Source organism: Oncorhynchus tshawytscha, linkage group LG01 (assembly GCF_018296145.1).
Source record: "Oncorhynchus tshawytscha isolate Ot180627B linkage group LG01, Otsh_v2.0, whole genome shotgun sequence".
NCBI classification, from domain to species: Eukaryota; Metazoa; Chordata; class Actinopteri; order Salmoniformes; family Salmonidae; genus Oncorhynchus; species Oncorhynchus tshawytscha.
Genome location: NC_056429.1, coordinates 76,223,650 through 76,246,250, shown reverse-complemented (window position 1 = coordinate 76,246,250; position 22,601 = coordinate 76,223,650). Strand labels below are relative to the sequence as shown.

At 43.0% G+C, this 22,601-nt stretch overlaps 1 protein-coding gene across 3 annotated transcripts in view; it reads right to left on the bottom strand.

The window, feature by feature from the left end:
* Window positions 1-13,934: 13,934 nt before the first annotated feature.
* The window catches only part of LOC112256921 (glutamate--cysteine ligase catalytic subunit), a 39,498-nt gene continuing 30,831 nt past the window's right edge, over window positions 13,935-22,601 (bottom strand). For 2 of the 3 annotated variants that reach the window (XM_024430509.2, XM_024430526.2), the window contains 2 exons: window positions 14,649-14,769; window positions 13,935-14,328 (listed from right to left, as the gene is read on the bottom strand). In XM_024430509.2, the coding sequence (XP_024286277.1) occupies window positions 14,147-14,328; window positions 14,649-14,769 (303 nt within the window). In that variant the 3' untranslated portion in view covers window positions 13,935-14,146. The remainder of the gene's footprint in view (window positions 14,329-14,648; window positions 14,770-22,601) is intronic. The other variant, XM_024430517.2, reaches the window with a different exon arrangement.

Genomic DNA, 22,601 nt, shown 5'->3' with positions numbered 1-22,601 from the left:
CACAATCTCTCAACCAGTTTACCTGGAAGGCTTTCCAACAATCTTGAAGGAGTTCCCACATATGCTGAGCACTTGTTTTTTCCCCCCTTCACTCTGCGGTCAAACTCATCCCAAACCATCTCAGTTCGGTTGAGGTCGGGTGATTGTGGAGACCAGGTCATCTGATGCAGCACTCCATCACGCTCCTTCTTGGTCAAATAGCCCTTACACCGCCTGGAGGTGTGTTGGTCAATGTCCTGTTGAAAAACAAATGATAGTCCCACTAAGCGCAAACCAGATGGGATGGCGTATCGCTGCAGAATGCTGTGGTAGCCATGCTGGTTAAATGTGCCTTGGATTTTAAATAAATCACAGACAGTGTCACCAGCAAAGCACCCCCACACCATCACACCTCCTCCTCAATGCTTCAGGGTGGGAACCAAACATACGGAGATAATCCATTCACCTACTCTGCATCTCACAAAGACACAGTGGTTGGAACCAAAAATCTGTAATTTGGACTCAAAGGACAGATTTCTACGGGTCTATTTTCCATTGCTTGGTGGTTCTTGGCCTTCTTATTGGTGTCCTTTAGTAGTGGTTTCTTTGCAACAATTCAAACATGAAGGCCTGATTCATGCAGTCTCCTCTCAACAGTTGATGCTGAGATGTGTCTGTTACTTGAACTCTGTGAAGCATTTATTTGGGCTACAATCTGAGGTGTAGTTAACTCTAATGAAGTTATCCTCTGCAGCAGAGGTAACTCTCTGTCTTCCTTTCCTGTGGCGGTTCTCATGAGAGCCAGTTTCATCATAGCTCTTGATGGTTTTTGCGACTGCACTTGAAGAATGGGGGTTAAGTGCGTGTAACTGGAACATAATTCCCCTTTTATGCTCTTCTCTCTGTGTTTTCTGACCTTGAAGTTAAGCATGATAATGGCATTCTAATGACCCGCTATTCGTTTGGGGTTGAGATCGATTAAATTAAGGTGTTTTGAAGGTGTGTCTACAGATTTTCAGTATTCTGTCCTTGACTTAATTCCCTAATAATTCCACTACCTTTATGATCAAAGAAACCATGAATAAGGTCCAGCAACCTGTCGGTTCCAAGTGGAAAAAGCATGTACTTCATTTTTCCCAAAAGGAATAACCATGGTTGGTGCAGGCAATAGGCCTGTTATTGTATAATATTTTTCCTTTTATAATTCTATGTCAAATCAAATGTTTTTTTTGTCACATACACCGAATAGAACTGGTGTAGACTTTATTTAACCCTTGTGTGGTGTTCATGTTTTTGTTAGTCACCCAATATTCGTGGGTCTGATGGACCCACAACATTTGGTTTTTAAAACAATACAGCCATAACAATTAACTTAAAAATACTTCATACCTAGACTGACTTATATGAATTACAAGCAATACAGACAGAATACATGGTTAATAGTTGCAATTTACCTCTGCTAGATCACATTTATCAATAAAAGCGCTATTCATTTTCTTTTGTAAAATGTGATTTTTGTAAACAATAAATCATGTTTATCTTTATCTGTGTCTTCCTGTCCTTCTTGGGTCCACACACATTGCAACGCTTCTTCTTGTTGGTACCGGCTGCAATCTAGAATGATGAAAACACTTAGTTCAGGCATTTTACTAACATCTTACTCCCTTACTCACTCACATCTGTAGTTACAGCAGGCCAAGGTAGGAGAGTCAGACACACACACATGTAACAACATCATTCACACTTACTTCCGGTATTGGAGATGTTGGTTCTGTGAGTTGGGCGGATGGGGCACCAGCATCCTCCTCCTGAATCCTCCTCACGATGGCTGCAGAAGCTGGGGTCCTTGGGATATGTAGCCTCCTCTGGATTTGAGGTCTTACCAATGTCTTGCCCAGCTCCTCGAGAAAGATCAGTCTCCTCTGGAGTTTCCCTCTGTTCCAATCTGGGTTCAACGCCATCCAGATGACAAACGCGTTGAACGTCGAGATGTCCAAGATGTTGAAGAAAATCACAAGTGGCCAGCGTAGGGTTCTTTTGCAGCTGTAGCCATTCACCAGCTTGTCTAAATTGTCTACCCATCCTTTTGTGGCATTGTAACCCATTAGGATTTCTGTTTTTTGATGTTCCTGGCTACATATTCTCCCATCCCTATGCAGCGTACTCATGAGTATCACATTTTTGCCTTTCTTTGGCACGTAGGACACTAGGGAAGTGTCGGCCGTGAACACAAACTTAGAGGAATTTATAGGCCTGTTGTTCCGTGTATTCAACAGCTGAGGTGGGAACTCTGGCTTGTTTTTTTCGTACTGTTCCTACCGTCGTCAGCTTCCTCTTGAGGAGCTCCAGTCCCAGCTTGTGCAAAATAAAAAAGCTATCGCATGTGATGTTGTGGCCACGGAGTCCCTGTGTCACGTCTAGGACAACCCACATCCCTTGCTTCTTCTCAGGGGCTCCTCCATCTGGCTTCCTCGTATACACTTGTAAGTTCCACAGATATGATGAAGCAGCATCACAGCCAGCCCAGATCATGATTCCATATTTTAGGGGTTTAGACGGTATTGTCGTAATGTTGGCTGACTATCATTAATGTGAAGACTGTTATGTCAAATCAATTCTCTGTGTAATTTTTACCTGATTAAACTAATCACGTCAACAGTAATTAACTAGGAAGTCGGCACCACAGGAAAATGTTGTTTAAAGAGTCCCTATTTCCCGAATTGAACTCTCTTCAGATATGAAAATATCTTATCGAGTACAGTCACTTATTAATGTATTACTACCTCATCAGTCATATTCTGAATGTCGCAAACTCTTGGATATCTGCACGAACCCTAGCATAAATTATGAATCAGCAATATACAAATTGGCTTAATTATGTATTTGCTAACTAACGAAATAATCGCACAGAATTACATAAACACACACAGGAAAGGTTATACATTGGTTACTAGAATGATGCAAAGAAAAGCCCTAGTGGACAAAACCGATATGATGGCTTGGTAGACAAAGGAAAGGGATGGGCACAGCTCAAGAGAGGGAAAGTCAGAGAAACAACACGGACATTCAGCTGATATCTACACCCATGGAAATGATAATACTTTGAACATGAACAGCCGCTCATTCAAAAATAAATAGCAATTTACATATTTACGAGTGTATGCCTTTGTTGTCCCTCTCTGTGATTGCTGGTCCGTCTGTTGGATAGAGTCGACAAAAAGTATCTGGTTGCGTTCCCCAGAAGTCCCAAGGTCTTTCGCAGATGTAGTTCTCTCAGCAGGCTCTGGATAGTGTCTGTTGTAATGGATACGTTAGACGTACCCGTTGTCGCTTGATAAGGAAATGTTCTCCAGAATGGATCTTGTCCTTTGATAGAGTTGTAGTTTAAACCATTCTGCAACATCTGGCTCACGCCTTAGTCTGCTTGGTCTATAGAGTGGTAGATTTCTCAACCATTTGTAATGTATTCATCTGGCGCTTTATTTAAATTGGTCTTTATTTAAATTGCCAACCATTTCAACACGTAGCTACCGCTCCATGCTGTCTGGTCTAATGTACATTTTGTCAGAAGTGGGTTTTATACTGGAGTAGAAAAGGGGGTGTTCCATGAAGCAGATGTAAAAGTAAGTGCTCATGGGGGCGTGGCCACTGACTGATCATAAGTTACTATGAAAAACAATTCTCATTTAGAAGACTTGTTATCTTTCCAAAAAGATTCTTATACATAGTAATTTATTTTAAACAACATTCAGATGCAAACCCCATAAGTGAGAAGTGTACACAAATAAAGATACAGTAATGTAGTGATACTGCCTTTCATGAAGTCAATTCAATATGGTCATTCTTTGATTTCCCACCGACCATTCCAACTGTCTGGATTTACAGAAATATTGTTTAATTGTGATCATCCTGCAAGTTGCCAACCAATATAAAAATTCTACAGTCTACAGGGATGAGTCTACAGGGATGACCTATGGACCTCTGTGGAGAAACTGGTGAGTACTGTAGCTGTAGAGTCAAAGGCATCAGAGTACATTTTCAACTTTACTTAGGCTGGTATTTTGTTTGGACCCTTAAGTGATCTGAGCATAGTGCTGCTTTTGATACCATCGATCACCACATTCTTTTGGAGAGATTGGAAACCCAAATTGGTCTACACGGACAAGTTCTGGCCTGGTTTAGATCTTATCTGTTGGAAAGATATCAGTTTGTCTCTGTGAATGGTTTGTCCTCTGACAAATCAACTGTAAATTTCGGTGTTCCTCAAGGTTCCGTTTTGGGACCACTATTGTTTTCACTATATATTTTACCTCTTGGGGATGTTATTCGAAAACATAATGTTAACTTTCACTGCTATGCGGATGACACACAGCTGTACATTTCAATGAAACATGGTGAAGCCCCAAAATTGCCCTTGCTAGAAGCATGTGTTTCAGACATAAGGAAGTGGATGGCTGCAAACTTTCTACTTTTAAACTCGGACAAAACAGAGATGCTTGTTCTAGGTCCCAAGAAACAAAGAGATCTTCTGTTGAATCTGACAATTAATCTTAATGGTTGTACAGTCGTCTCAAATAAAACTGTGAAGGACCTCGGCGTTACTCTGGACCCTGATCTCTCTTTTGAAGAACATATCAAGACCATTTCAAGGACATCTTTTTTCCATCTACGTAACATTGCAAAAATCAGAAACTTTCTGTCCAAAAATGATGCAGAAAAATGTATCCATGCTTTTGTCACTTCTAGGTTAGACTACTGCAATGCTCTACTTTCCGGCTACCCGGATAAAGCACTACATAAACTTCAGTTGGTGCTAAATACGGCTGCTAGAATCCTGACTAGAACCAAAAAATTTGATCATATTACTCCAGTGCTAGCCTCTCTACACTGGCTTCCTGTCAAAGCAAGGGCCCAGGAGTGGGAAGGTGAACGGAAAGGCTCTGGAGCAACGAACCGCCCTTGCTGTCTCTGCCTGGCTGGTTCCCCTCTTCCCACTGGGATACTCTGCCTCTAACACTATTACAGGGGCTGAGTCACTGGCTTACTGGGGCTCTCTCATGCCGTCCCTGGAAGGGGTGCGTCACCTGAGTGGGTTGATTCACTGATGTGGTCATCCTGTCTGGGTTGGCGCCCCCCCTTGGGTTGTGCCATGGCGGAGATCTTTGTGGGCTATACTCGGCCCTGTCTCAGGATGGTAAGTTGGTGGTTGATATCCCTCTAGTGATGTGGGCGCTGTGCTTTGGCAAAGGGGGTGGGGTTATATCCTTCCTGTTTGGCCCTGTTCGGGGGTGTCCTCGGATGGGTCCACAGTGTCTCCTGACCCCTCCTGTCTCAGCCTCCAGTATTTATGCTGCAGTAGTTTATGTGTCGGGGGGCTAGGGTCAGTTTGTTATATCTGAAGTACTTCTCCTGTCCTTTTCGGTGTCCTGTGTGAATCTAAGTGTGCGTTCTCTAATTCTCTCCTTCTCTCTCTCGGAGGACCTGAGCCCTAGGACCATGCCCCAGGATTACCTGACATGATGACTCCTTGCTGTCCCCAGTCCACCTGGCCGTGCTGCTGCTCCAGTTTCAACTGTTCTGCCTTCTTATTATTCGAACATGCTGATCATTTATGAACATTTGAACATCTTGGCCATGTTCTGTTATAATCTCCACCCGGCACAGCCAGAAGAGGACTGGCCACCCCACATATGCTCTCTCTAATTCTCTCTTTTTTTCTCTCTCTCGGAGGACCTGAGCCCTAGGACCATGCCCCAGGACTACCTGACATGATGACTCCTTGCTGTCCCCAGTCCATCTGACCATGCTGCTGCTCCAGTTTCAACTGTTCTGCCTTATTATTATACAACCATGCTGGTCATTTATGAACATTTGAACATCTTGGCCATGTTCTGTTATAATCTCCACCCGGCACAGTCAGAAGAGGACTGGCCACCCCACATAGCCTGGTTCCTCTCTAGGTTTCTTCCTAGGTTTTGGCCTTTCTAGGGAGTTTTTCCTAGCCACCGTGCTTCTACACCTGCATTGCTTGCTGTTTGGGGTTTTAGGCTGGGTTTCTGTACAGCACTTTGAGATATCAGCTGATGTACGAAGGGCTATATAAATAAATTTGATTTGATTTGATCTCTGTGGATGGTTTGTCCTCTGGCAAAACAATTATACATTTCGGTGTTCTTCAAGGTTCTGTTTTAGGACCACTATTGTTTTCACTATATTCTACCTCTTAGTGATGTAATTCGGAAACACAATGTCAACTTTCAATGCTATGCTGACGACACACAACTGTACATTTCAATAAAACATGGTGAAGCCCCAAAATGTCCTACCCTGCAAGCCTGTGTTTCAGACATAAGGAAATGGAGGATGGCAAATTTGTTTCTTTTGAACTCGGACAAAACAGAGATGCTTGTTCTAGGTCCCAAGAAACAAAGATCTTCTGTTGAATCTGACAATTAATCTTGATGATTGTACGGTTGTCTCAAATAAAACTGTGAAGGACCTCGGTGTTACTCTGGACCCTGATCTCTCTTCTGACAAACATATCAAGAATATTTCAAGGACAGCTTTTTTCCATCTTTGTAACATTGCAAAAATCAGAAATAGTTTTTCAAAAAAGTATGCAGAAAATCTAATACATGCTTTTGTCACTTCTAGATTGGACTACTGCAATGCTCTAGTCTACGGCTACCCGGATAAAGCAATACATAAACTTCAGTTAGTGCTAAACACTGCTGCTAGAATCCTGACTAGAACAAGAAATGTGATCATATTACTCCAGTGCTAGCCTCTCTACATTGGCTTCCAGTTAAGGCTAGGGCTGATTTCAAGGTTTTACTACTAACCTATGAGGCATTACATGGGCTTGCTCCTACCTATCTCTCCGATTTGGTCCTGCCGTGCATACCTACACGTACGCTACGGTCACAAGACGCAGGCCTCCTTATTGTCCCTAGAATTTCTAAGCAAACAGCTGGAGGCAGGGCTTTCTCCTATAGAGCTCCATTTTTATGGAATGGTCTGCCTATCCATGTGGGAGACGCATACTCTGTCTCAAACTTTAAGTCATTACTGAAGACTCATCTCTTCAGTAGGTCCTATGATTGAGTGTAGTCGGGCCCAGGGGTGAGAAGGTGAAAGGCAAGGCATTGGAGGAACAAACCGCCCTTGCTGTCTCTGCCAAGCTGGCTCCCCTCTCTCCACTGGGATTCTCTGCCTCTAATTCTATTACAGGGGCTGAGTCACTGGCTTACTAGTGCTCTTCCATGCAGTCCCTAGGAGGGGTGCATCACTTGAGTGGGTTGAGTCACAGACGTGATCTTCCTGTCCAGTTTTGCAGGCTCGTGTGGTAGAGGAGATCTTTCTGGGCTATACTTAGCCTTGTCTCAGGGTAGTAAGTTGGTGGTCTGTTGATATCCCTCTAGTGGTGTGGGGGCTGTGCTTTGGCAAAGTGGGTGGGGTTATATCCTGCCTGGTTGGCCCTGTCTGGTGTTATCATTGGAAGGGGACAGTGTCCCACGACCCACCCTGCAGTATCTATGCTGCAATAGTCTGTGCCGGGGGGCTAGGGTCAGGCTTATCTGGTGTCCTGTGGGAATTTAAGTATGCTCCCTCTAGTTCTCTTTCTCTCCTTCTCCTTCTCCTTCCCGAGGACCTGAGCCCTAGCATCGTGCCTCAGAACTACCTGGCTTGATGTCTCCTGGCTGTCCCAGTCCACCTGGTCGTGCTGCTGCTCCAGTTTCAACTGTTCTGCTTGCGGCTAGGGAACCCTGACCTGTTCACCAGACGTGCTGGTTTTGACTCTCTCTCTCCTCTGATTAGGCCTATAATATGAATTACAGTGACCTCTAATTATTGGGACAGTGAAAGACTTGTTCTTTTGGCTCTATACTCCAAACGTTTGGATTTGAAATCAAACAATGACAATGAATTTCAAGTGCAGACTGTCAGCTTTCATTTGAGGGTATTATCATCCTTTTCAGGTGAACCGTTTATAAATTACAGCACTTTTTGTATATAGTCCCCCCCATTTTAGGGGAGCAAAAGGATTGGGACAAACTCACTTGTATGTGTATTAAAGAACTTGGTCCCACATTCATAGCACGCAATGACTGCATCAAGCTTCTGACTCAACACATTTGTTGGATGCATTTACTGTTTGTTTTGTTTGTGTTTCAGATAACTTTGTGCCCAATATAAATTTATGGTAAATAATGTCATTTTGGAATCACTTTTTTTTGCAAATAAGAATGTTTCTAAACACGTCTACATTAATGTGGATGCTACCATGATTACGGATAATCCTGAATGAATCTTGAATAAAGAGGATTGAAAAAGTTAGATGCACAAATATCATACCCCCAAGACATGCTAACCTCTCACCATTACAATAACAGGGGCGGTTAGCATTTTTAGTGGGGTATGATATTTCTGCATCTATAACGTTCACACTAGTCATTATTCATGATTCATTCAGGATTATCCATAATCACGGTAGCATCCACATTCATGTAGACGTTTTTAGAAACATATTAAATTTACAATACAAATGATCCCAAAATGACCCCAAAAGGGTCAAATTACATTTTGTAGAAATGCAGGAAATGAGCTTTAGATGCCCAAAACATTCTGAGGGAGGACCCCCAGCCCCCCCGCCAGTTTAGGTCCCCCCACTACTAAAACCAAAGTTGCCCCCCTGTATAGATTACATTGATTTTATCATTGGCAAATTGGCTTAGTCTCATAGTGAGGAGCCTGTACAAACTACAAAACTAGCTAGCCAGCTATGAGTAATGGTAGCTAGCTACCTGACAGGCGAGCTAGCTATGTTAGCTTGCTAATGTAGGTACATTAATAGCTTTAGGTTGGTTGTTTTTAATCTCAACTTCAAGATTTCCACTAAGGACGGTGCCTCTCTGACCATCACTCTCCCTTGCTTGGGCAAGGGACATTTAAGGTACACTTGGATGTGACGATGTAAAACCTCATTCAAGTGCCGAGGGTTTAGGGCCTAGTGATGTCTACTTTGAGTTTGGACTGCAGCCCCGGTTGCCTCAGCACGCATAATCTGCAGCTGGATCCTTCTAGTGGGGAAGAAGGTCAAACTCTAGTGTGTAGGTAACTAAACATGAAGAAATACCTTTTTTTATTTTAAAACTATGTTTTGTATATGGCTTATATTTATTTTGTCATTTAGCAGAAACTATTTTGAGCCGAGTAGGTGAAAAATCTGTCTGTGCCCTTGAGCAAGGCAATTAACCCTAATTGCTTCTGTATGTTTTGTATATGGCTTATATATATATATTTTGGCATTAAGCAGCAACTCTTATCCAGAGTGACTTACAGAAGCAATTAGGGTTAAGTGCCTTGCTCAAGGGCACAGACAGATTTTTCACCTACTCGGCTCAGGGTTCAAAAGAGCGACCACTCGGTTATTGACTCAACGCTCTTAAAAACTAGGCTACGACCCACCCATATCTACACATCAAATGTACAAAGTTCAACTGCAGTAACATACCATAGCCTACTTGACCTGCTCTCTGGAAACTTCAAAGCCTGAAAAAATACATTAAGTTTGAACTGCTTGCCTTACAAAAAATATCAGCATCTTTAAAAACATTTTGGTTATGAAAAATATGGCCTGGGCCAAATCATTGAACATCAGCACTATGGTAGCAGGGGCAGACTGGGACAAGAATTTGGCCCTGACATTTTATCTGCACCAGCCCATGATTTGGTCAGACCCAAATGATGAGTAGACCTAATCCTCTTATAAAGTCATTCAGTGCTTTATTAAGAAATGTAATACTGGACTACTGAGGTATTCAATAAATAAATAATTCTAACACATCCAAGCAGAAATGCATGATTCAAGACATTTTGATGTGCAACCTAATCCAATGATTGTCATGTATTTCGGGTTGACAATTACACTATAGTTGCTATATTGTACTGTCAAAATAGGACTCCAGAATTTCCTGATAGTTTTTGTTCAATAAAGATTAATTACAAATCTTTATGTGCACTAATATCATAGGCTAATTAATGTGGGGTTCAACACCTGAGGAATTGGAGACTCAATACACTAGATCTCTAAAATACTTAGACCTATAAGCCTATGCTCTCGCAATGGATATGTGCTGTATATCTTGGTTGTAAAATAGTTGCTATTGAGCTGAATATTGAGAGTTAATAAATAAAGATTATTTCTACAGAAAGCTGAGACCCTCTTCCCTTCAACGGGGACAAAGCTTCCAAAGCGGTGTTTTTCCTGCAATTGTATTTTGAAATGTTATACGATCAGAACAAATGTTTCTCTCGCGCACATGGGGTAGAGGAGTGGCTTTCGCTTCACAGCCACAGGCCCCAGCAAAACAGGGACAGTGGCAGTGCAGTTTCAATTCAGGAATAAGGAAAATGCACTTTACTGTTTGACCAAATCCTGGTTTCAGCTGCCCAAAGTTGACTTTTGAATGAGGTGACAATGTAGAATGTGCTCCATCTGCGTTTCTAGGCAAACTACCTGCCCTCCAGGACACCTACACCACCCGATGTCACAGGTAGGCCAAAAAGATCAAGTACAACAACCACCCTAGCCACTGCCTGTTCAACATACTGACTCATCTCTAGCCACTTTAGTAATTCAAAATTGGATGAAACAAATGTATCACTAACCACTTTATATGTTTACATACCCTACATTACTCATCTCATATGTATATACTGTACTCTATACCATCTACTGCATCTTGCCTATGCCGTTCAGCCATCGCTCATCCATATATTTTTAGGTACATATTCTTATTCATCCCTTTACACTTGTGTATCATCAAATCAAAATCAAACCAAACCAAATGTATTTATATAGCCCTTCGTACATCAGCTGATATCTCAAAGTGCTGCACAGAAACCCAGCCTAAAACCCTAAACGGCAAGCAATGCAGGTGTTGAAGCACGTTGGCTAGGAAAAACTCCCTAGAAAGGCCAAAACCTAGGACGAAACCTAGAGATGAACCAGGCTATGAGGGGTGGCCAGTCCTCTTCTGGCTGTGCCGGGTGGAGATTATAACAGAACCTGGCCAAGATGTTCAAATGTTCATAAATGACCAGCATGGTCAAATAATAGGTCTGGGACAGGTAGCACGTCCGGTGAACAGGTCAGGATTCCATAGCCGCAGGCAGAACATTTGAAACTAGAGCAGCTACCCGGCTAGGTGGACTGGGGACAGCAAAGAGTCATCATGCCAGGTAGTCCTGAGGCATGGTCCTCGTGCTCAGGTCCTCCGAGAGAGAGAAAGAAAGAGAGAATTAGAGAGTAAAAGAGAATTAGAGAGAGCATACTTAAATTCACACAGGACACCGGATAAGACAGGAGAAGTACTCCAGATATAACAAACTGACCCTAGCCCCCCGACACAAACTACTGCAGCATAAATACTGGAGGCTGAGACAGGAGGGGTCAGGAGACACTGTGGCCCCATCCGATGATACCCCCGGACAGGGCCAAACAGGAAGGATATAACCCCACCCACTTTGCCAAAGCACAGCCCCCACACCACTAGAGGGATATCTTGAACCACCAACTTACCATCCTGAGACAATGCCGTGTATAGCCCACAAAGATCTCCGCCACAGGACAACCCAAGGGGGGGCGCCAACCCAGACAGGATGATCACATCAGTGACTCAACACACTCAAGTGACGCACCCCTCCTAGGGACGGTATGAAAGAGCACCAGTAAGCCAGTGACTCAGCCCCTGTAATAGGGTTAGAGGCAGAGAATCCCAGTGGAAAGAGGGGAACCGGCCAGGCAGAGACAGCAAGGGCGGTTCGTTGCTCTAGAGGCTTTCCGTTCACCTTCACACTCCTGGGCCAGACTACACTCAATCATATGACCCACTGAAGAGATGAGTCTTCAATAAAGACTTAAACGTTGAGACCAAATTCAGGGAACTCAATGAGGAACGCTGTATATGGCCCAGAAGGCCTGTAAACAGTAGCTATAAAAAGTGATTGAGTAGGTTGCATAGATTTCATGACTAGAAGCTCAAAAGACGAAAACGTCTTGTATAAGGTAGTTGTTGTGAAATTGTTAGATATTACTGCATGGTCAGAACTAGAAGCACATTTCGCTACACTCGCATTAACATCTACTAACCATGTTTGTGAGATCAAATTTGATATATTGGACCAGCTAATCTGGCATTTATCAGATGGCCAATCCGCCCCTGTGTGATAGGATGGAGACTTGCTTAACTAGACTAAAAGTTGCCACTTTTATACTATTCAAGCGTAGGCCTATATTTTTAGGGCGTGGAACATAATTCTTTACATCTGCACTGATTTTTTTTATTTATGTAAATGGGCAGATTTGATCCATCCTTAATATGTAACGTATAAAATATGTTTACATTGATAAGATTGGTTCCTTTGGAGCATTATGCCATTCAACAGTAATGCACATTTGGTATGCCACTAGCACCCTCTAGTGAATTAAAGGTCTCATTCCACAATGAGCATATTATCGAGGAAACATAGAACCAAGTAACCAAGATAAATACTGTACTTAGTGCTGTACACAGATTTATTCAATGAGACATTCCAACCAAATGCTAACATTCACTTCAATGTCATACTACTTTCTTAATGTTCTGTCATGTCAGCACAGCAAATCACACTTCTTTCATTTTACATTTCTCACAAAAACAAAAATTATTTCAGACAAATGCAGATATACCACATTTGGAAACGTAAGAACCCTTGTTAATGTTTGTAGAGCAGATGAAAGTATAGTTTACACTTAAATATTAAAGTGAACTTGTGTTCATTACATTTACCATGAACAGAAGAAAAATATTTACATATCCAATTACACATCAGATTGCATTTTGTTATGGTTTATCTGTAACAGTATATACATCTTCAATACACCGGCTTCACCATCGCAATGCACACATGCAATTCTATGTTCTCCATTAAAACTCAATTACACTGGAAAAAATATAAATGCAACATGCAACAATTTCACTGAGTTACAGTTCACAAGGAATCAGTCAATTTAAATAAATTCATTAGGCCCTAATACATGGATTTCACTACTGGGAATATAGATATGCATATTTTGGTCACAGATAATGTAAATAAAAGTAGGGGCGTGGATCTGAACATCAGTCACTATCTGGTGTGACCACCATATGCATCATTCAGTGCAACATCTCCTTCGCATATATTTGATCAGGCTATGATTATGGCATGTTGTCCCACTCCTCTGAGGTGGTGGCGGATGAATGGCACGATAATGGGCCTCGGGATCTCGTCATGGTATCTCTGTGCATTCAAATTGCCAACAATAAAATGTAATTGTGTTTGTTGTCCGTAGCTTATGCCTGCACATACCATAACCCCACCGCCAACATGGGGCACTCTGTTCACAACATGGACATCAGCAAACTGCTCACACACGATGCCATATACAGTCTGCACGGTACAGTTGAAAACGGGATTCATCCGTGAAGAGCACACTTCTCCAGCGTGCCAGTGGCTATTGAATGTGAGCATTTGCCTACTGAAATTGACACCGAACTGCAGTCAGGTCAAGACCCTGGAGAGGATGACGAACGACCACGCAGATTAGTTTCCCTGAGACGGTTTCTGATTTTTTTTGCAGAAATTCATCAGTTGTGCAAACCCAGTTTCATCAGCTGTCTGGGGGGCTGGTCTCAGACAAAGAAGCCGGATGCAGAGGTCCTGGGCCGGCGTGGTTACAAGTGGTCTACAGCTGAGGCCGGTTGGACTTCCTGCCAAATTCTCTTAAACGACATTGACATGACTTACGGTAGAGAAATTAAACATTAAATTCTCTGGCAACAGCTCTGGTGGACACTCCCTCAACTTGACTGCACAAAGGAGAAATGCCCACTAACATAGATGTAAACAAATTTGTGCACAAAAATTGAGATTAATATGTTTTGTGTGTGTCCGGAACATTTTGGGGATTTTTTATTTCAGCTCATGAAACCTGGGACCAACACTTTACATGTTGCGTTTATATTTTTGTTTAGTGTAGTTTGGACCACTTCTTTGTTCAGCCAGATATTTAGGCTCTCTTTTCACGTACATCATTGATGATGCACAACACATTAATTCATTGATTACAGCTGTGACAATTGGTTTATTTGCCCCTATTGACTGGGTCTCCAAAAAGTTCTGGGCATCGCTCCTCTCCTTTTGAGATACTGTCACACTTGCGGAGTAAGTCGTAGTTTATTTTGTCAGTTATTACGCTGTCTTGCTTGTATTGAGTGTGCTTGTCGACAAACTCCCTCATCCACTTTGCTATGGTCATCAGTTCACCTACATCAGGAGAAAGAGAGAAATATCATGATTTTGGGTTGGGGGGGATTTGATAATTAAGATGTTACACTAACATATACACCAAAAACAAACAAGTTAATGTTTGGCATTTATAATCCTATACATTTTCATGTGGCTTCAGTTCAGATTCAACACTAATGCACAAAGAGCTACCAAACCTTTTTGACAGTGTCAGGGAGCAAAATGTGCCTTCCACTATTAGAATGCTGCGTGCTTTTACGAAGTCCTATGAGCCAAAAAAAACATGTTACCCAACCCAGTGTCAAATTGTCATTGTCCATTCGCTAAATATACTGTACCTGAGGCGCGTCTCTTGATGAGCTTCAGGTAGTTCAGGATGGTGCATCTTGTATCGACGTCCACCTCCATGTTTTCCAGGTAGCAGTTAAGGATTGGTATCAGCCCTTGAAAAACTCCTTCCTAAATGATAAGAAACAACAACTGTTATAGTTGAAACTCAAGAGTGCAGACAGAGTGTTATCCTACGAAGCAAGCTAGATCTACTCCGGCTTTTAGAAATCTAGCCAGCTTCACATTCCAGGTCAGGCTTCATCCATACTACGAAGGTGGATATTGTTGTCCGCCCAGGGTCGCCATGTCCATGGTTTGCCCGCAAAAATGGGCTACTTTGAAAACAATGTCACAGGGTGAAAACGTATTGGTCGGAGGTTGCAGGATTTTGGGCCACTTCTAAATTGCACCGCAGCTGCCATGGCATATTTCTTTAATTATTATTATTTTATTTCACTGTGACCTGCTACGGCTGACTATCAGGCAGTGAGTGGTGGGGAGGGAGGCAGTCATGACAAGTGATTTGAAAACAACAAACAATTTAATTAGCACTAGCTAGATACTTCTCCCACTATAATTCTTGTTTGCCTCGTTCATTGTATCCTGACCGCCCCCCCCAGTCCTACTAATCACTAGCCTACTAGAGGCAACACAGCAAGGGAGAGAAACTAAGAAATAGTCATCCAACAGTTTCAGAGAGAAGATCGAAGAATGTGCTTTCTCACTTGGTATGTTGCCAGGGCTTTAAATTAAGGTTGTCCAGTCCTTCCGGGGACGCAAAAAAACAAAACAAAAAAAACATCTGGGATGGTTTAAACAGATTCTGGGACAACTACTGTACATCAAATATTTAAAAAGCAATAATGCTTACGCAAGAGATCAGAACATTTATCTTAAAATGTTTATAAAATATTATTTCTTCACATAAGTGCAGCAATGTGCATACGGCAGTAGGTTACGGGAGAAGGTTCCAAAATGCAATTAGCGGGAACACGCTTCTCTAAAACGAGCATGGCACATGCAAGCGTTTTCATGTGACAGAGATTAAAATATGTTATAAATTTAGAAAGCGGAGATCTAAAGATGCAACAACTAGTATGGGTGTCTAATATGAGTAGGATGTGCCTTTGCCTGGTGGACAAGGAAGTCGATTTGAAAACCAATAGAATAGAAAAAAACTGTTTTCAATGGCACATTTTAGTGTTTATAAAAGAATTCCCTCAACATATGGTCTGATTTTTGCCTTATAAAATGACGTAAAACCTCCAGGTTTTGAACAGTTAAGTTTATGGTTAAATAGTTGCAAAATGGGTAATGTGTGCGTTGTGCAAGACACTGGCCTTTCTCTTGGCTCATGGCCATTTAATCTGAACGAATAATGCAGAGTATGTCAACAGAATCAAGACTTTATGTTAATTATCTGACATTACTGTCAAACATGACTGGCTTTTAGACTTTATGTATTTGAAAGTTTCATTGAAGTTAAGCTACATTTTCTGGCGCCTCCATGTCAGCATCGGGGTGGACATGATAGGCTGTAGCCAATATACATATAACCTAGGCTACACTTTTACATGTAGGTTAATTATTTCTGTACATTTATGCAAAATATTATTCCAATGTTGGCCTTTTTAGAGGATAATTTTTTAATGTACATTTCTGGCTCAGTTGACAGCTGTATTTATCCATCAGTAGTATGCAACTCATTAACTTTTGTGAAGGACCTAGGTCCTATGACCATAGCCATGTTGGCATATCAATCCCCCCAAAAATAAACTCGGCAAAAAAAGAAATCCCTTTCAAAGATCATTTGTAAAAATGCAAATAACTTCACAGATCTTCATTGTAAATGGTTTAAATACTGTTTCCCAGTCTTGTTCAATGAACCATTAACAATTAATGAACATGCATCTGTGGAACAGTCGTTAAGACACTAACAACTTGCAGATGGTAGGCAATTAAGGTCACAGTTATGAAACCTTAGGACACTAAAGAGGACTTTCTACTGACTCTGAAAAACACCAAAAGAAAGATGCCCAGGGTCCCTGCTCATCTGCGTGAACGTGCCTTAAGCATGCTGCAAGGAGGCAAGAGGACTGCAGATGTGGCCAGGGCATTAAATTGCAATGTCCATACTGTGAGACGCCTAAGACAGAGCTACAGGGAGACAGGACGGACAGCTGATTGTCCTCACAGTGGCAGACCACATGTAACAACACCTGCACAGGATCGGTACATCCAAACATCACAGCTGCGGGACAGGTACAGGATGGAAACTGAGTTACACCAGGAACGCACAATCCCTCCATCAGTGCTCAGACTGTCCGCAATAGGCTGGACTGAGGGCTTGTAGGCCTGTTGTAAGGCAGGTCCTCACCAGACATCACCGGCAACAACGTCACCTATGGGCACAAACCCACCGTTACTGGACCAGACAGGACTTGCAAAAAGTGCTCTCCTCTAACGAGTCACGGTTTTGTCTCACCAGGGGTGATGGTTGGATTCGCGTTTATCGTCGAAGGAATGAGCGTTATACGAAGGACTGTACTCTGGAGCGGGATAGATTTGGAGGTGGAGGGTCCGTCATGGTCTGGGGCGATGTGTCACAGCATCATCAGGCTGAGCTTGTTGTCATTGCAGGCAATCTCAACGCTGTGTGTTACAGGGAAGACATCCTCCTCCCTCATGTGGTACCCTTCCTGTAGGTTCATCCTGACATGACCCTCCAGCATGACAATGCCACCAGCCATACTGCTCGTTCTGTGCGTGATTTCCTGCAAGACAGGAATGTAGCCAATATGTTCTGCCATGGCAAGCGAAGAGCATGGATCGCAATCCCATTGAGCACATCTGGGACCTGTTGGATCAGAGGGTGAGGGGTAGGGCTATTCCCCCCAGAAATGTCTGAGAATTTGCAGGTGCCTTGGTGGAACAGTGGGGTAGCATCTCACAGCAAGAACTGGCAAATCTGGTGCAGTCCATGAGGAGGAGACGCAGTGCAGTACTTAATGCAGCTTGTGGCCACACCAGATACTGCTACTTTCGTGGCAACTCCTCTGGCAACTCTGTTACTGCGAGAGAGAGAAGGAAAAAAAAAAAAGAAAAAAACAACAACACTTGGGCCAGTTCAGGCTTGGGCGGGTTTTGTGGTCATTGGGATAGAAATTTTAGCTAGACCTGGCAACCCCGTGTTGGCGTGTAGCTAAATCTAGCAGGCTTGCAACTGCACATGTATGAACAACATTGCTAGTCGAACGCAGAATTCTTCATTGAGACATTACTGAAACATCAAACATGCGTGAGTCAGTGCCATTTTCATTTGTGCTGAAATCAAAATGAAAGAACAGTTCTTGCAAATTCAACATGCTATGGTGTGAAATAGGCTTTTAGAAGTGCAGCCGTTTTATTATTTATCGTCATTGCCTGCTTTGCTGTTCTTATCAATGCATGATCACCATCTTCCAACTAATATCACTCCCAAGGAACAGCTTGTTGCATTGATACCATAGACGGGTTTTGGAACCTGGCAATTTGACTGTTAAACTCATGGGTACACTAACAATGGCTGCCAGTCTTGACTTAAATGGGAACTGCATTTATGGATTATACACTACATGACCAAAAGTATGTGGATGTTGGAACATTGCTGTGGGGACTTGCTTCCTTTCAGCAACAAGCGCATTAGTGAGGTCGGCACTGATGTTTGGCGATTAGGCCTGCTCGTAGTAGGCGTTCCAATTCACCCCAAAGGTGTTAAATATGGTTGTGGTCAAACCATTTCTGTATGGACCTCGCTTTGTCATGCAAAGACATGAAAGTGTCTTCCTCAAACTGTTGCCACAAAGTTGGACGCACAGAATTGTCTAGAATGTCATTGTATGCTGTATCATTAAGCTTTCCCATCACTGGAACTAAATGGGCCTAGGCTGAACCATGAAAAACAGTCCCAAACCATTATTTCTCCAAACTTTACAGTTGGCACTATGCATTGAGGCAGGTAGTGTTCTCCTGGCTTCCGCCAAACCCAGATTCTTCCGTCAGAATGCCAGACGGTTAAGTGTGATTCATCACTCCAGAGAACGCGTTACCACTGCTCCAGAGTCCAATGGCGGCAAACTTTACACCACTTCGCGGCTGAGCCATTGTTGCTCTTAGATGTTTCCACTTCACAATAACAGCACTTACAGTTGACTGGGGCAGCTCTAGCAGGGCAGAAATGTGACGAACTGACTTGTTGGAAATGTGGCATCCTATGAAATGTGGCATCCTATTTAATAGGTCTTCAACTCGTGGCTCAGACATTTCATTCCGGATAAATGGAGTATTCCCTGAGTTAGCCTGTTCGAAGCAGGTTAGTTCCGAAGGATTTGTTGCCATAGAAATTTACCTGGCTAAAAGGTGAGCCAATTTCGTGGTACCGGTTATACACATTTGAACTCAAGAGTTTACTAAAGTTACCTTACGAACTCCTCAAACCTGATTTGCAGTAAAGGGCTCAGGAGAAAGATACAGTGCCTTGCGAAAGTATTCGGCCCCCTTGAACTTTGCGACCTTTTGCCACATTTCAGGCTTCAAACATAAAGATATAAAACTATTTTTTTGTGAAGAATCAACAACAAGTGGGACACAATCATGAAGTGGACTGACATTTATTGGATATTTCAAAAAAATTTAACAAATCAAAAACTGAAAAATTGGGCGTGCAAAATTATTCAGCCCCTTTACTTTCAGTGCAGCAAACTCTCTCCAGAAGTTCAGTGAGGATCTCTGAATGATCCAATGTTGACCTAAATTACTAATGATGATAAATACAATCCACCTGTGTGTAATCAAGTCTCCGTATAAATGCACCTGCACTGCGATAGTCTCAGAGGTCCGTTAAAAGCGCAGAGAGCATCATGAAGACCAAGGAACACACCAGGCAGGTCCGAGATACTGTTGTGAAGAAGTTTAAAGCCGGATTTGGATACAAAAAGATTTCCCAAGCTTTAAACATCCCAAGGAGCACTGTGCAAGCGATAATATTGAAATGGAAGGAGTATCAGACCACTGCAAATCTACCAAGACCTGGCCGTCCCTCTAAACTTTCAGCTCATACAAGGAGAAGACTGATCAGAGATGCAGCCAAGAGGCCCATGATCACTCTGGATGAACTACAGAGATCTACAGCTGAGGTGGGAGACTCTGTCCATAGGACAACAATCAGTCGTATATTGCACAAATCTGGCCTATATGGAAGAGTGGCAAGAAGAAATCCATTTCTTAAAGATTTCCATAAAAAGTGTCGTTTAAAGTTTGCCACAAGCCACCTGGGAGACACACCAAACATGTGGAAGAAGGTGGTCTGGTCAGATGAAACCAAAATTGAACTTTTTGGCAACAATGCAAAACGTTATGTTTGGCGTAAAAGCAACACAGCTCATCACCCTGAACACACCATCCCCACTGTCAAACATGGTGGTGGCAGCATCATGGTTTGGGCCTGCTTTTCTTCAGCAGGGACAGGGAAGATGGTTCAAATTGATGGGAAGATGGATGGAGCCAAATACAGGACCATTCTGGAAGAAAACCTGATGGAGTCTGCAAAAGACCTGAGACTGGGACAGAGATTTATTTGAGACGCAGCTGTCTCCAATTACCCATTCCTTCTGACGCTATATAAAAGCCAGTGTTCTGTTCAGGAGGAAGATCTTTTTTGTAGAGGATTTTGCTGGAGGTAGATTTGCTAGAGAGATTTGCTGGGAGGTCATTGTAGAGATTTTGCTAGAGCGAGATTTTGTTAAGAGGTTGATTTTGCTGGGAGTTCATTGCTGAGAGTTGGTATGTTTTGTGAGTTTGTTGCTCAGATAGAACTTATTTGATGTCCTTTGTTTCTTAGTTTGTTTGTGAAATTGTTTAATATTCTGTTTCATTTGTTCCCAGAGGGGGCGGGGTCAGCTCTCCAATTAGCCATGGAGTCGACCAATCAGCTGCTTGAGGGATTTCAGGAAGCCATTTCCTGAAATAAACACATGCAAATACACAAACTACAACACATAATCTGGGGAACGTAACACGCCCACCACAAAAATTGCAAACCTAGTTTTGCAATAATAAATGCCAACGTATCCCCAGTTAGTAAACCCGTGATAGAGCGTCAGCAACCACATTCGACGAGCCCTTCACATAAGCTATCTGTACATTATATCTTTGCACAATCAGAGCCCACCGCATAAGGCGGCGGTTCTGGTTGTACATTTGTTTCAAGAACACCAACGGATTATGGTCTTTGAAGACCACTACAGGCAAGGCACTGGAGCCCACATATACCTCAAAGAACTGTGTTCGATTGTAGAGTACCTTGACTGACACGAGTTGAACTTACGGGAGAAGAAACTGACGGGCCGATCCACTCCGTCTTCATCTTCCTGTAAGAGAACCGCACCCACCCCCATAATACTAGCATCTACCTCCAACTTAAAAGGTTTGTCAAAGTTGGGGCGGCAAGCACTGGGGCACTACAAAGTAGCGCTTTAGCGGACTCAAAAGCGTAGTTACAGTCCTTGGACCACTTGAATGGTACCTTGGGACTAAGCAGAGATGAAAGGGGAGCAACTACCGTCGAGAAATTCTTACAGAATGTACGATAGTACCCTACCATCCCTAGGAATCTGCGCAACTGGCGGCGAGTAGTGGGAGCAGGAAAAGCAACAATTGCTTCCACTTTGCCAGTTACTGGGCGCACTTGACCAAGCCCCCTCGTCAAGACAGATTTTGCTAGAGGTTGATTTTGCTGGGAGTTCATTGCTGAGAGTTGGTATGTTTTGTGAGTTTGTTGCTCAGATAGAACTTATTTGATGTCCTTTGTTTCTTAGTTTGTTTGTGAAATTGTTTAATATTCTGTTTCATTTGTTCCCAGGGGGGAAGGGGAAGGCACCTAGGGAGTGCTTAGGCAAGAGGCCCGCGGGCATACATATACCCGTAGCATATTCGCTGTCTAGGCACACTAGGTAAGACCTGGGCGGACCACCCCTTGTATTTTGGTTAGGGCACCAGGTAAATTAGGTAAGTAGTGGGTAGGCAGGTAAGATAGGAGAGGGGGGGGGGGCTTTGAGATTTACTTTCTTTGCTTTGGTTCCGTCCAGCCCCTTTTCCCCATATTACCGTGTAAAGGAATAAAGTCCTTGTAAACGGTACCACATTCTGCTTGTTGTCATTTTTACTTGCACCTACAGTCCATACCTTTTTCGCTTCACAGAGAGTTTAGTTGTAGCAGGGTGTTGCGTTCCCTCTTCATAGAGGCGTGCGTAACTTAATGGGGGCTCTTCCGGGATCTTTCCATTAAACCCACCGGACCCTGCTGCTCTGAGCTCTCTCTGTGGTTAGTGATTGAGGTGTGATGGTAGGTTGTGAGTTTGGATGACTTGTTTAGTTAGTGTGTTCAGGAGACTGCATTGTAAAAGATGGCTGCCTCAGCCATCTCCAAGTTTTTTGAAGCGCCCTCTATTGATTGTTTGGTGAGGTTTCGTAAAGTAGACCTTGTAGCTATAGCTGACCATTATGGATTTGTATTCCCTGAGAAAGCCCTAAAGGCTGAGCTGTTGGTGCTAGTCAGGGAGGGTTTAGTGAGAGAACAGATTCTCTCATTGCAAGGAGAGGAGACGGGTAGACCTTCTGATGCCAAGTCAGAGGACAGGGCGGAGGAAGGGGTTCCTCGTACCCCTTTTACATTGCCCCGATTCGATCCTTTATCTTCTGCTTCGGGTCGTTCAGATGGGACTGCTAGGCTGAAGGTGAGGCTGGCTCGGTTAGAAATGGAGCAAAAAGATAAAGAGAGACAGATGAATTTTGAACTTGAAATTAGGAAAATAGAAGCTGACAAGGAGGTGAGGATCCGACAACTGGAGCTAGACGCTGCCTCCAGTGCGACTCCACAAGCTGCTCATCATCCAACCCACTTCGATGTGAGTAAAAACATAGCT